The sequence below is a fragment of the Setaria viridis genome, chromosome 9 (assembly GCF_005286985.2).
Source record: "Setaria viridis chromosome 9, Setaria_viridis_v4.0, whole genome shotgun sequence".
NCBI classification, from domain to species: domain Eukaryota; kingdom Viridiplantae; phylum Streptophyta; class Magnoliopsida; order Poales; family Poaceae; genus Setaria; species Setaria viridis.
The window spans coordinates 45,841,005-45,855,142 of NC_048271.2; the positions used below are offsets into that span (position 1 = coordinate 45,841,005).

The 14,138-nt window shown below is 45.9% G+C and overlaps 3 protein-coding genes across 4 annotated transcripts; 1 reads left to right on the forward strand and 2 right to left on the reverse strand.

Moving 5' to 3' along the window:
- The first annotated feature begins 203 nt into the window (after window positions 1–203).
- Window positions 204–5,537, forward strand: LOC117836732 (uncharacterized). Its single transcript, XM_034716213.2, has 8 exons — window positions 204–900; window positions 1,011–1,093; window positions 3,361–3,369; window positions 3,449–3,537; window positions 4,053–4,126; window positions 4,216–4,266; window positions 4,350–4,426; window positions 4,667–5,537. The coding sequence occupies exons 1-8, from the start codon at window positions 386–388 to the stop codon at window positions 5,125–5,127; spliced, it is 1,359 nt and encodes a 452-aa protein (XP_034572104.1). The 5' UTR covers window positions 204–385; the 3' UTR covers window positions 5,128–5,537.
- Window positions 5,538–5,966: 429 nt separating this feature from the next.
- On the reverse strand, window positions 5,967–7,885 carry LOC117838335 (probable NADH dehydrogenase [ubiquinone] 1 alpha subcomplex subunit 5, mitochondrial). Its single transcript, XM_034718326.2, has 2 exons — window positions 7,466–7,885; window positions 5,967–6,403 (listed from the first exon to the last, which is right to left on the reverse strand). Exons 1-2 carry the CDS (start codon window positions 7,800–7,802, stop codon window positions 6,219–6,221), a joined length of 522 nt encoding a protein of 173 aa, XP_034574217.1. The 5' UTR covers window positions 7,803–7,885; the 3' UTR covers window positions 5,967–6,218.
- A 438-nt stretch (window positions 7,886–8,323) lies between these two features.
- Window positions 8,324–11,678, reverse strand: LOC117838334 (GPN-loop GTPase QQT2). 2 transcript variants are annotated; one of them, XM_034718324.2, is made up of 7 exons: window positions 11,468–11,678; window positions 11,204–11,348; window positions 10,859–11,085; window positions 9,664–9,954; window positions 9,235–9,440; window positions 8,883–9,148; window positions 8,324–8,527 (listed from the first exon to the last, which is right to left on the reverse strand). In XM_034718324.2, the coding sequence occupies exons 1-6, from the start codon at window positions 11,528–11,530 to the stop codon at window positions 8,884–8,886; spliced, it is 1,197 nt and encodes a 398-aa protein (XP_034574215.1). In that variant the 5' UTR covers window positions 11,531–11,678; the 3' UTR covers window positions 8,324–8,527; window position 8,883. The 2 variants fall into 2 exon arrangements, with proteins under 2 accessions (XP_034574215.1, XP_034574216.1); XM_034718325.2 differs by having other exon boundaries at window positions 11,204–11,384; window positions 11,468–11,613.
- Between the last annotated feature and the right edge of the window lie 2,460 nt (window positions 11,679–14,138).

Sequence of the window (14,138 nt, forward strand, 5' to 3'; positions counted from 1 at the left end):
ACCTGGCCCCAGCGCTGGGCCGCTGGCTGTGCCCAGCCCCGATCACCTACCTACCCCACCACCCGCGCTTCCTTCCGTTCCCCAGCTTCTTCTTCTGTCTGGCTCCACCTCCACGCACCGTCAAAACCAGCGGAGAAGCGCCCGACCTCCTGCCCGTGCCCGTGCCCCCATCATTTTCAACCGCGCGCTTATAAATACCCGCCCGTCCCCTCTCCCTCCTTTCCTCCGCCTCTCCGCCCCTTCTTCCGCGTGCGCCCCCGCCGCCCTCTTCCCCCGGCCCCGCGTTTGTTTCTCCCCTCTTCTCTTCCCCGCCGAGAAGGCGGGCGAGAGAGAAAACCCCGCAGGAAAACCCACCAGGGCGGGGGTGAGGAGGCTGATCCTGACGATGTCGCCGACGACGAACGGCGCCATCTCGCTCGGGCGGCTCGGCTACGCGCTGGCCATGGGGGCGGGGGCCCTGCCGGACCAGCTGCTCCTCCCCTTCGACGACGGCTTCACGGACGAGGACCTCCTCGCCGCCGACGCCGCTCTCCTCGGCGGGGCTGCTGCTGACCAGACCCTACTCCTGCTGCCCTTGTGCCCTGGGGCGAGCGGCTGCGGTGGGAGTCCCTCCGCCGAGGGTCTCGGAGCCCAAGCGGCGCCGGCCTCGTCTGAGATCACGACGGCCGTTCCCGCGGTCGGCGCAGGCTCCTTCTCGCTCGCGCGCCAGTCTGCACCTGCGCCCGCGCCGGCTTCGTGGGAGGTCACGACCGCCGTCGCCGCGGACGGCGGCGGCGGCTCCCCGGCGCCCGCACCCGCACCCGCACCCGCGCCCGCGCCCGCGCCCGCGCCGCCGTCCCCGGGGCTGCCACTGGTGCACAACACCTCCAACCGGACCTCCATCTACCGCGGGGTGACCAGGTACGTGCGCCGGTCGCGAGGCCGACGTGCTTAGCGCGAGTAAGCGTGGTTAGGGAGTGTGATTAACGGGTGTCACGTGACTAACCGCCGGCGCACGTGTGTGGGCGCAGGCACAGGTGGACGGGGCGATACGAGGCGCATCTCTGGGACAACACGTGCAGGAAGGAGGGGCAGAAGCGCAGGGGGCGCCAAGGTAATTAACCCCGTGTCCCCGTCGTCATCGTCAACCAACCAAACCATCATTCCTGCCTAGGCTCTCTGTAAACTGTAAAATGTTTAAGCTTACGCGGCGACTACCGACGGTAGCCGGGGTAAGTGGGCCCGTGGTGCAGTCACAGGGTGATGTGGGACGGGACGGGACGGGACGGGATTTCCCTTGTTCAGGGTGCGGATCTTTTGTGTACGGGGCGAAGAGGATTTCGATGGAACGCCGCCGTTCCAGGAAAGGGGTGAGGTGACGAGCATCTCTACGAGGCAAAAACCATGATGACCAGGGAGACCGGACCACTCACCCTGTTCGCTGCAGTTCCCGGATTCTCTGCGGAGCCGGGGCCTCACCTTTTGAGACTTTGACCGTGTAGGGCGTCAGCAGATCAGTAGTAGCCCCTAAAGGTTGGTGATTCCTTTGGCTAACGTCGCCGCTTAAACCAGTTTGATACGGATTACCTTACCTGTGCTTGAGTTTAACCTGGAATGCTGGTTAATCTCCTGGCTTGGTAAATAACCTGCCTTGGGCGATCGAGTACATGTGCCAGTTCAGTTCGCCCGGGTCAGAGCCAGAGAGGTGCAGTGTGTCCAGCTTTTGCTTTTTCACTTTTTGTTTTTGGCTCATGCACCGGGCGTCCTTGTGACTGGATCGGTTAGTTTCTTCCTTCGACGCCAAGTTTCCCGTTTTGTTTCGGCTTGGGCCGGGTTTTAAATTTGTAAAATGCTTGGACACTTGCAGCGCTAGCTAGAGCGCCAACAGACCAGGGACACCCGCAGTGACGTGTTTTTTCAGTTGGTGTTCGGGGTGGCTTTTTTTTTGACAAAGGATGTTCGGGGTGGCTTTAATTTGTTCTTGTTGGATAGCATGCGCACACTGCTTGGATGAGCAGGTTTTGCCTGTTCTTTTCACGTGAAGTACGGGTGAGAGTTTTTTTATCTTTGAATTTGGAAGTGTCTGGAGACATTTTGTAACGCTACTTCTAGCTAAGTGCCAACAGCTCAGCAAGACTGCAGGGACGTCAAACAACCCCCCCCCCCCCCCCCCCCCCCCCCCCCCCCCCCTCTCCTCAGTTAAGAGTTGTTTTCCTTATGTGGTTGTTGATCTTCATGAGGAGAGTTTGTCCTTGTTGGATGATAGGCATGCGGAAGTACCTAGCTAGAACATCATGTACTGCAACTGTTATAGGGAGGTTAAGGGCTGCGCGTAATGCTAGTAATCTAGTTCATATTGGTGAAAAGTTTAGTTTTTTATATGGATATATAGAGAACTTGAACATGATTGTTGAATTGCCTTGAACCTAGATGATGGGAATGAATTCCATTGGTATATGCTTGAACTAGCAAACCCAGCGCACCACTGCACGTCCGTTTTGGTAGTATTGGCCTCAAGCTGCAAGCAGGATGCTACAGGTCAGTTTGACAGTTCATCTGTGTTTCAGTCTTGCAAATCACACATCAACACCATGGACTATGATGTGCAAGCAGGAATGTTGGCATTCAACTCAAGAATATGGTCAACCATATATAAGTTCTATTCTACTAGTAATCAGATCACATGTGACGCAAAAATTCATTTGGGCTGTTGGGCAGGCATGACTTTGTGGGGAAGTCAGGGAACTGTTACATGCTCTGAATCTGACTGCAGCAAAAGTAGCGCCTTAATTTCACAATGACGTGCTAAACTTGGCAGCTTTAATTTGTCATTGGCAATATGAGTTTGGAGTAGAAAGAGAAAACTATTCAAATTTTGTCACTAGATTTGATGTGGGCTTACCACCACTTCTACTCATGTTGTGTGACTCGTTGATAAGATGTGAATGATACAATTTTATCTGATGTTGAGCCCATGCTTAGTTGTTTAGGGAAGCCATTTCCCTAGATCTTGTGCCAGATGTCATTTGTATTTCTGACATTTTATCTGATATACATCTCACCATTGTCTTGCTCTTTTTTTTTTTGACAATTTTCTCTTGCTCTTAGTTAATGCCTACCTGATACAGTATCTTTTTTTTTAATCAAAGTTGCTAGTTTGCATTGCATGCATGGATGGCACCACTATGTCTAGTGAATATTTGCTCAATTAGATGCTAAGGCTTATAAATAAAGTTCTTACAACAAGTGAAGGAGTAGTTCATACCTTTTTTTTCTTTGCAACTGAGTATTTTCTCCTCTTTTGGTTCTAACTAACTGGGCTTCTCATGTCTACTCTGATTATGACGATTATCCTGCCGACTATATGTGGATTTTCTGCAGTTTACTTGGGTATGAAAAGTTACCTCCCTTTTTCTTTAAGTGTACCTTTTCAGAGTATTGTTATAGGCTGAAAATGCATGTGGTGCAGGTGGCTATGACAAAGAAGATAAAGCTGCTAGGGCATATGATATTGCTGCTCTGAAGTATTGGGGTTTTAATGCTACTACCAATTTCCCTGTAAGTACTGTATTTCTCTCTATTTCTGAACACTTTATATTTTTTTTCCATGACACGCAGGAGAGTTGTTTTCAATAAATTACAAAGAATCAAACATCAGGGTTCAGTTCGGGCATGTACATAATAAGACATCCCAGTAGCTATTGTTACAAATATATGCGCTTTGTCCTGAGCATATTTGATCCATCATTTTTCACGTTTAATTTTTTTTTAAAAATAATTTCCTTTTTTCAGGCTGAAGGTCATAAATTTCTTGCTTGCGCTCTGAAAATAACTCGATTCTTTATCTACATTATGATTATATTTACCCCTAATGTATTACATTCCTATGAGAATTTCTTGTTCTGTTTTGAACTCAATTATTCTGGCTGCAAACTGAGAAATGTGTGGTTACATATTACCTCTTTGGTGAACTCAGTTATGTTCTATTCTCCATACCGCACGAAGAGTTTTGTAGATGTACTCTTATCTTTTCTCATGATATATGACTGAAAATGGAGCTTTTCTCTTTCTAGAGGGAAAACTACATCAGAGAGATTGAGGAGATGCAGAACATGGCCAGGCAAGATGTTGTAGCCTCACTGAGGAGGTATTTTTGTAACTTATACTACTGCAACCGCAAGATGTTCGTGGCTGTTTGTATATGTATGCTTACAAATTTATGGTGTCAATCTTCAGGAATAGTAGTGGCTTCTCTAGAGGTGCATCAATCTACAGAGGAGTAACAAGGTATTTGTCAGTTACAGGAGCAATCGATTGATGTATTCGTTGCCAGTGATAATCTGCTTCACTTCCTTGATTTGTTCTGTCAGACACCACCAACATGGACGCTGGCAGGCAAGAATCGGCCGTGTTGCAGGCAACAAGGACCTGTATCTTGGGACTTTCGGTAAGAGTCAGTAATTCTGACGTCTCCTCATACCAACAAGATTACTGAATGAATTTAGGCTTTCATGTCAGAGCCTAGCATGGAAGTGTGTTTATGTATAGGGAGCTGTGGTCATATTCTTAGCTTTCTTTGAAGATAATTTACAAGTTTCATTATGCAACGGTTATTTTTTAGAGTGATTGTTCTAGCTAGCCATCAGCCATGACACATCTGGACTAATATGAATCCTGCTCCTTCCAGCAACAGAAGAAGAGGCTGCAGAGGCGTACGACATCGCGGCCCTGAAGTTCAGGGGCGAGAACGCCGTCACCAACTTCGAGCCCAGCCGGTACAACCTGCGAGAAATCGCTCAACGTGAGATCCCCATCCTTAGTCCTGGAAGGCGGCTGAATGAGAAGCCAGCTCCAGAGGCAGAATGCCAGGCCGTTCTCAGCGCTCCTTCGTTCTCCCAGTCCCAGCAGTCGAGCAACAGCCTGCCGCCGTATTTCCTCCCCAACCTCCAGCAGCCGCATCCGCAGCCGCCCCAGCTCCCACTGGCCCAGCCTCTGCCGATCTACAACTATGGCTCTGGTTTTGGGTTTGGGTATGGGGAGCCCAGCTTCTACTGGCCCTATGGCAGCGTGGAGCAGAAGGTGCAGCTCGACAGCAAGCTGGAGATCGTGAACGGCCTCCTGCAGCTGGCTAAATCTGCCGCGAACTGACAGCGTGCCGGTGTGGTGTCTGAAATGCCTGTGTTTTTGCGTGGGAGCTGCGAGGAACTGATGGGTTTGGATGCGTGACTTGGAGGGTATATTGTGGATCTGATAGCCTAAAAATAGGGTATAACATCGTGCTGTGCCGTTTGTTTCTGTGATTCTGTCCTGTTTTGGTGTACAGAGACATCCAGAATTCCAGACTCCAGTTAAGTTAGAGTGGGTTTGGATCCTTGAGCTAAAATTTAGCTCTTGTCACATTGAATGTTTGGATCCTAAGGGCTAAACATGAGTTAATTATAAAAGTAATTGGAGAAGTTCTAGACTAATTCGCGAGATGAATCTATTAAGCCTAATTAATCCATCATTAGCAATTCGCGAATTAGGCTTAATAGATTTGTCTCGTGAATTAGCTTCCATCTATGGAATTAGTTTTGTAATTAGTCTATATTTAATACTTCTAATTAGTATTCAAATATCTAATCTAATGTGACAGGGGTAAAAGTTTGACCCTTAGGAAACAAGCGGCCGCTTAGCTAGATGCCGGCTGTTACCGGTGGCAACATTAGGTGTGTTTACCTCAGAAGAAGTGCTTGCTATTTAATCAAAAAGGGTTCTTTTCGAACAAAGTTTCAGCGCATAGCTATGAATCTTGGAGAAGTGGGTTCTTTGTATTCCTGATACTGAAGCACCGTTGTGTTGCCTTTCCAGCCTCCACTCCTTCGGCACGAATGCAAAGTTCTTTCCAGCCTCCACTCCTTCAGCAGAATGTGAAGTTTGAATGCAACACTAAAAAACAATCACCATGTGAGAAGAAGTGCAGCGGGTCTCACACACGACACCGAGTCTGAGCCCAACTAGCCTTCGATATTTCGTCATCATAGATTAATATCAAAGCAGACGCTGTTTGGGGTATTAAGTATTCAACAAGGACAAAAAGTTTACTGTGTCAAGCCACTGAGTTCAAACTCAAGATAGTATTCACCAGAAATTTATTCCGCTTGGAACAACAAGCACATTGCTGGCAAATGACACAAGAAACTAGTCTCTACTCAACGCAGCAAAATGTGAAATGCCACCATCGTGAAGAGTCGACATCTTTATGCCTTCACTTGAGGAGGAGCGTCACCCTGCAGAGCAGGATCGGATTTGACGGCATCTAGGGTCTTGAAGAACTCCTCAGGAAGAGCAACAGGCCGGTGCTGAGGAACATGCTTAGGAATCGGGGTGTCATCTTCAATCACCTCGCATTCATAGTCCTCAGGAACACCCCAGGGATCCCATTCTGCCATTCATTGCAATGCAAAATCACATTAAAACAAATTGAAGCTCAAAGTTTTGTACAGCCAACATAAGATCCTCGTAAGATCCTCCAATCCATACACTCAACAGAACTTTTGCAACTAAAAAGTTTGTTTTTCATTTATCACACTGATATAAATTTAAAGTTCTGCAGCTCTGTGGACAAAGCATATATGAACGCACTGTTAGATTTGCATTCTTGCTAGTAAGCTAAAATGGTAAAACCAGAATAACAAATAAGATTAAAAGGCACATACAGTATTTGGGGTTTATTTCAGTTATACTCTACTAACTCAGAAACACGGACAGACTAACTAAACACATTGAATTTTCTTCTCACATTTTTTGCAAAAGATAACATAGCACACTGAATTTCATCAGAACTACCCACATTTTTCACAAAAATAACATGGCACACTGACATTTTCAACAGAACTAACACAAAATAAGATGTTAGATGCTGCACAATCAACTTAGTGATATACTACAAAGGATACAGTGTGATAGAAATACAAATGCATTAGTCTTATGCATTGCTCCTAATGGGAGGAAACATGCAGTATAAGTGTCCATTTCCTGGTTTCCAGATGCAGCATGCACCATGACACCAGAAACACACAGGACATATATAAACACTCCAGATATCAGTAGTATTTCAAGTGTTGATCAGTGCATAAAAAGCTCACTCTCATTTTGTTAGAGCCATAGACACTAAATGAACAATATCATGGAAAGTTCTTGGGGGCATAAGACAACCTCAAACCAATCTTTCATCTATCTATAATTCCGATGACTACCCAAAAAATTCCAATCCTACCACCAACTGTTATCAAAACGATAGCATTGGTCCTAGATGAGCTAACCATGCATTAATTGCTACTATATTGTATTATTGATGTCCCCAAATCAGTGAATCCACCTATCACACAGGTAAAACTTATTGAATCAAATACATCAATTATCCTAACTGCTGGCTATGGATCAGTAAACCACAAAAGGGGAATCAAGTGTGGAGATAATGGTAAGGTATCTAAGAATCACATACCAATCATTTTGGCGATGAGCTTGAGCTCGTCCTCGGCCTCCTCGATGAGCTCCTCGACCTGCCCGCATCCGATTCGGTCCTCGATGCGCTTCCAGTCGTCCTCCTCCTGGCAGATCTGGAGGCGGTGATTGGTGAAGGACTCGACGGCCTTGCGGTAGCCCTCGTCCTTGGGGACGGCCTCGATCTCCTTGAGGGTGCGTGTGTAGAGCCCGATGAGCACCTCCCGCGCGTTGGGCACCACATCGAGGCCCACGATCCCCGTCGTCTCCTTGACGGCGCGCGCCGCACGCAGCGCCGCCAGGCTGCCCCCGCCGGTCAAGATCCGCCGCAGGAACATCTCGCCGTCGTCGCCTTGCAGTGGTGGTGGTAAGGGGGGCGTTTCTCTCTGATGAGCTGCGGGGGCGAGACTCACTCGAGAGAGGCGTGCTAGCTGGGTTGGGGCAAGTTGGTGTAGTCGTATGGGCCGGACTCGCTGCTGAATGGGCTTTCCCTTTCTCCATGTTTTTGGCAGAATGGGCTTTGGTCGCTAAGAAGCGATCTCTAAGATTTTGTCAAAGTTTCAGGTTTGTACGTCAAGAAGGATTTCAAAAAAAAAGAAGATGGATTTCAGGCACATCGCGGGGTAAAACCATCGCGGGATAAACTTTCGTTACAGTCACCTGTTCTCGCCAAACGAAGAAACCCGACTACAATTAAGCAAGCCAAGGATAATGATAAAATTAAGTTAGACACGAGGTTACTTCGACCATTGGTCATTTGGTCCAGTTAAGCATTACGTTACGAGTTACGTGTCGCGCAGGAGATTACACGGCACAGCAGGGCCTATTTAGCTTGCATCGACCCAGCGAAGGGATCAAATTCAACCCAAGAAAAAAAAATTGGCATGCACTGCCAGCACCAAGACATGAGTTTAAAGTTTAAACAAGTTCTACATTTGATTTACATAGTAATAGCAGAGTCAACCACCTACGGATATCGACAGTTTTTCGCAAGTTCGGTAAACAAGCGCTGGAAATCAATGGGTTATCCACCAGTGCACCACCAAGTTACTAATTGGTCACCCTGCCAAGACAAAGCTTAACAACATCAGATTGGAATTGAAGAATGTGAAAGCAGCTGGTACGAGGAGTGATACCATATCATATTTGGCCTTAGACTGGCAATGCATTGTGAGATACTTGAAAAATTCCAATATACAATATATGGTGAGTGTTAATAATGTACTACATATTACATAATATGCCTCCTGGTCAAGTAACAAACACAAATATATGCTGGCTAGATTAGTGCCTGAAATGCACATTCCCATCCAATGAAGAGTCATTTGTAGGCATTAACTATTAACAACTTCCACAGGTTCCAAAACAACTGAATACATTAGGTAAAACTCAAATTTAATGGAGCAATACTATAATACCTCAAAAGCCAAAATGAGCCACTTCTTCATCTTCTTCATCTTCATCATCCACAAACTTTTCGAATTCATCCTCAAATTCCTCATCTTCTTCGTCCTCAGCATCATCCATCATGTCTGAAGCGGGATTTTTGTCCTTCAAACCAGTGCTGAGAACCACAGTTTGTCCTTTGGATTTCATCATATCTCTCTGCAATTTTTCCATGTTCTCTTTCCTGCGTTCTGCTTCCAATCTTTCCTTTTCAGCAATCCTCTTGTCAAGATCAGCCCTGAAAATTTTCAAAAACCAATTAGTAACAAGGTTCCAAGTATGGGCAGGCAGATCGGTTTTTTATCTCATCTTAGGAAACAAGACCTGTAGGTTTCCATATATTCCTTGGCGCTTGCTTCTATAGCTTCAAAAAATGTATTGACTCCACTACCAGACACTGCGGATACTCCAACAGAACGTAGATTCTTGTAGAATTCGTCAAGAACCAGAGAGAGGCTTCGGGTATATGTAGCGGAATAAGATTTGTCTGATTCCAAAGCTGTCTGAAACGCCTCAAAGTCTTGCATCCACTGGTCCAGTAATAAAACAAGATATCAATACCAGATTGTGAAAAAGCAAACTGGTGGAATGCATGTGCATACTTCACAGCAAGAAAATTCAGCTAAGTAAAAAGAGAGCCATTGCATAGCACGTAAAGTGTAATTTTAGCATGATGTGAATGTATGGCAGATGTAATAAATGGGGTAGAATCAACAACGAAGGAAACTATATTGTCATAAATGGTATACATACTTCGATTGCAAACTCGTGCTTGGCGACATCAACCTTGTTGAATGTCAGGACTAGAGGGAGGCGGGTTTTGTAGAGAATACTGCAGGCATAAAGCATATTGCTCATAAAAGTAACAGGGCTTGTTGATCTGGGTGTGTCAACAACATATGCAACGACTGTTGGAAATGTTGATGCAAAAGCTTCAGTGATGATAGCTCCCGAAGCCGACCAAGTGAAGATCTCAATCTGCCCAGGAGTGTCCACCAGAACATAATCCAGTTGATCTGCACGTCTTTCAATGACAGACACAACCTACGCATGAATATCAAATGTCATTTTAGCTGGACAAAAACAAAGGTAGCAGGGAAATGCATTTCCCATACACCACAAAAGGAACAATATATATAAGTTCAATTATTCAGCATGGCATCGGATAAATTCCCCGGCACTCCTATGTAGGCTGAGTTCAGCACAATTTCTATGGAAGTTAGCATGGGATGGTAAAGGTAGACATGTCATCTACATGCATTATTTAGCACATTTATGACAGAATAAGGACAACATTCCACAAAGCAATCAGCTCTATGTCTTTGATCCCAAATCATGTTTTCTTCTGTAGAATCTTAACAGGGCACAACATTCTTGTTACTACCGCTAAGCAATCACTTTCCTGATTCTAGGAGATCTATGTCTGGCCAGCAAATTGAAATATTAACCGAGAGTTCAAGCGCAACTCTGAACTATCTAAACATCGATTTGCAAAGCTGCACAGCTGACAAATTATTATTTAGCTCTTCAGATACATGTAAAAAATTATTTGCTTTCCTAGTAAGCATTTGGTCCCTATACACAGCATGTTAGGCAAATTTATCCTGTTCACCATGGATTATATGTTTAAATTACTTTCTCTTTTTCACCTAACAAGTTGTTCAAAATTTTCAAATCATGTATCCCTCTCTCCGGTACATGTGACAGAAAATATAGTTTGACCATACAAAGACAGGCAAACTAAACGACAGACAGGACTGGTGATGATCAGGTACAAGTTTCCACCTCAAAACTCTTCAACTTATAGTACTAGAAAGATAACATAGAGAAATACGAAACAGACTGATGGAGAGACCCGCAGTACAATGAAAATCTATCGAAATAACAAAAACCCACAGATAGAATAGGATGTGTTTGTGCAATAGAGAAATAGATTATAACACCCGACCTCATCAAACTTGGTGGCAAATAAGTTGAGCGAGGTGAGAATGCCACCATTGGGACCAAGGCCGTACTCCTTCATCACGTCCTTATACAGCACCGTGTCGCGGATATCAATGTTAGCCCCGAATGGCAGTGTCATCACCGCAGGGTCAAGGTTGACAACATAGCCCCTCTTGTCTGAGGCTTGCATATCACACACCAACCGGTGCATCAAGGTCGTCTTCCCCGTCCCTGCACGAGAACCAAAACTGTTAGTTCTCAGGTCGCTAGAGCGATTTATCACAGGTCCATTCCACAATCCATGCTACTAAAACTAAAATAAAAAAACGGGCGAGCGAATTCGACGCACCAGCCATGCCGATGACGATGATAATCACGGGCTTCTTCTTGAAATTGGTGCGCCCCGGGCCAATAGAGAGGCCCCCAATGGAGTCCGCGAGCTCCTCGCTCTTCATGCTCCCCTCCTCTGCCTTCCCCTTCCCCTTCGCGTCCGTCTGCACATGCTCGAGAGCAACAGCAGAGAACAATCACTACCATGGCCGTAAATCCAAATTAAGAAAGGGAAAAAAATCATCAAGGGCGGAGTGGGGAGGAGGCGACGGCGGCGGCGTACCTGCTCCTCGAGGTCCATCTGGGTGGGCTTGCTCGTGGCGGCGGGGTCCGAGTCGACGTCCATCGGCGCCGCGGTGGTTTAGCCGCTAAACCCTAGGCTTCACTGGGGCTAGGGGTTTGCGCGTAGAGGAACGGAGGGAGGAGAGAGGCGGCGGAAAGAAGGTGAGAGAATGGGGGCGACAGAGCGAGATCTCGTTGGTTGAGGCTTGCCCTTGTTTGTTGACTGGGAAGGAACGGTGGGTGCGGTGAGGAATCCACCCTTCCCCTTCTCCCGGCCCAGGCCCACCCCTCCCGCTCCCCCCACAAACCCACAAGCGCCCTCTACGTGCATGTGTGGGCTGCTGATCCGGTCCACGCAGCGGCGATAGTTTAACTCCAAAGAGTCTCTCCAAAAAATTTCCCCAAAATTCAGAGATTCTCTTTAAAAAAATCCCAAAATTATGTTATCCCACAGCAATCCACCAATACTAACCTCCCTAATATTTTAAATCAAACCACGTTAGCATGATGGACCCTTAGTTGGGCCGACCTCCTCTGATTAACCACGTTCCCTGCCTCCTCACGCACTGTCCCTCCTCTTCTTCCCCACACCGCTCCCCTCCATTTCCACCGAAACAAGCTTCGGCGGCTGGCCAAATTTGCCGGACTTTGGCCAACCCTATTCAATAGCCGCCGGCCGCAGCTCCATCAGGTACACCTTCTTCCGCTCGCGCACCTGCTGCGCCGAGACGCGGTTCTGCAACAGGCGCTTCAACCGGTTCGGATCCTTATCCCCTGCAGTGAGCCCGCGATTCTTCCCCGCCGCCGGTGGTTTCCCCTGCACCCCCGTGACCACCACCAGCTACCTCTGCTTGCCGTCCTCCTTGGGACGCTCATCCGCGCCCGCGCCCGACGACGCTGACGTGCCGCCCATCTTCGGCACCTGGCGTATCTCCTTCCCCCTTCTCTGGCAGCCGGCCAGCTCTGCTCTCCCCTTTCTTTTCCCCAATTTCACCCGAATTTCAACTCCAATTTGCACCTGATTTATAATTCAAGCTCCCAAGATTCCTTTAGGATAAGTTGTAGAGGATCCTTTGATCTACATTTGATTGATTTGCATCGAGTGCCAAAGATCACTCTAACACCGTTAATTTTAGCCCCAAATTCGAGCTAGGGTTCTGATCTGTCAGAGCTTACATGCCACCTCCATTTAGTTTTGTCATAATCTTTCCAACAGTCCATGGCTCAATGTTTGAGCTTCGATTCAACTACTCAAACTGAGTTTGTTTTGTCCAACAGCTACTGGAACTTGTTAACCATATCATAGAGATTCCTTTTTGCATGTTAAAGTCCAACTCTTACATAAAAAATCTTCCAAAATTTTGAGCCAAACTTGGCCATTTCTCACTGTCTATATAACTGAATCAGCTATAGCCATTCAGTTTCATCAGTCAAGTCACAACAATGAAATGTTCAAACTTTGGGTTCCAGGAAAATTTCAAATTCTTTTCTCCTTGTCCAACAACATGCTCAAGATGTTCATTGGACATCATAGTTCACTTGGGATCCAAAGTCTTTCAGAGTGTATATGAAAAGTTCTCCAGAATTGAATTTCAAAGTGGCATGATTCGCACTGTTTTTAGACTTCATTCAGTTTAGCAACTAAGTTGAAAACTGCACAACTTTCAAACTTTGAACCCCATTTAAAATATGAATTCTTTGTTTTCTTTGGCCAATAGCAGATCCAATAGATTCACTGTATATAAGAGTCCACTTGTGTTCCAAAACATCTCCCAGTTTCAATGAAAAATCTTTCAGAAATTAAATTTAAGGTTGGCTGGGTGTTACTATTTTCAGACATGTTTTTTCAGATACTGAATAGTGAATTCAAGTCAATCCATCTTTGACTATGATTTTGAGATACCCGTGACTTGAATTTGACTTCAAACTTGATGTCTTTGAATTCTAAATACCTTCAAGACTTGATTCCACATTATTGTCAAACTTTTCCAAATTTGGATCTCGAATTTGCATTTTTTGTCAAATTTGACTTTGGCCCATAATATCTCCTTTTCATCTAAATTTCACCATTAAAACTTTAATGACCATTCTTAAGCTTTTAACAACCTGGTTGTTACAATTTTTCTCTTTGAGCAGACTTCAGGTTCTTCGGAAGGAAGTGATCATGTCTGTGCAACGAGAAGATGAAGGAAAAGATCAAGCCTCGGACAGATTCAACAGACTACTCGAATAAGGACCCAAGCTTGGATTCTCAGGTGATGTGTTGTTGCACACATTTTATTTTTCACTAACCCAAAAATGTTGGGAGTTTGTTCAAATGTGTGCAGGAGGAGACCTTATGAAAAAGACACTCAGGGAGGCTGCACAACTTCTACAGAAAATCAGCAGAGGAGCAGCCGTAAGCAGAGAATGGGATAACTATAAATCTTGGGCACGAGAGCAAGGAAATCAAGGACATATACTTGCTGAAATTTTCAGAAAAGAACTCTAGAAGGATGAGAAGGAAGAACCTGTGGTGCAAAAAGAAGAAGAACCACCACACATAAAGGAGGAACCTGCCCGGTGCATCAAAGATGACAAACCAGAAACATCAAAAGCTCGAAGCTTGGCGAATGCAAAACCCCTGTGAGAGTTTGAACAAACGGATTAGATTCCTATCGATTTCAATGAGA

Bases quoted from the DNA above. Each gene is read 5' to 3' on its own strand.
- LOC117836732 (XM_034716213.2), top strand. From the start codon at position 386: ATGTCGCCGACGACGAACGGCGCCATCTCGCTCGGGCGGCTCGGCTAC. The intron at 3,538-4,052 runs GTAAGTACTGTA...TTCTCTTTCTAG, and splicing joins ATGCTACTACCAATTTCCCT to AGGGAAAACTACATCAGAGA. The intron at 4,427-4,666 runs GTAAGAGTCAGT...TGCTCCTTCCAG, and splicing joins CCTGTATCTTGGGACTTTCG to CAACAGAAGAAGAGGCTGCA.
- LOC117838335 (XM_034718326.2), bottom strand. From the start codon at position 7,802: ATGTTCCTGCGGCGGATCTTGACCGGCGGGGGCAGCCTGGCGGCGCTG. The intron at 6,404-7,465 runs GTATGTGATTCT...AATGAATGGCAG, and splicing joins GCTCATCGCCAAAATGATTG to AATGGGATCCCTGGGGTGTT.
- LOC117838334 (XM_034718324.2), bottom strand. From the start codon at position 11,530: ATGGACGTCGACTCGGACCCCGCCGCCACGAGCAAGCCCACCCAGATG. The intron at 11,349-11,467 runs GTACGCCGCCGC...GAGCATGTGCAG, and splicing joins AGATGGACCTCGAGGAGCAG to ACGGACGCGAAGGGGAAGGG. The intron at 9,955-10,858 runs GTCGGGTGTTAT...ATTCATGCGTAG, and splicing joins TTGCCACCAAGTTTGATGAG to GTTGTGTCTGTCATTGAAAG.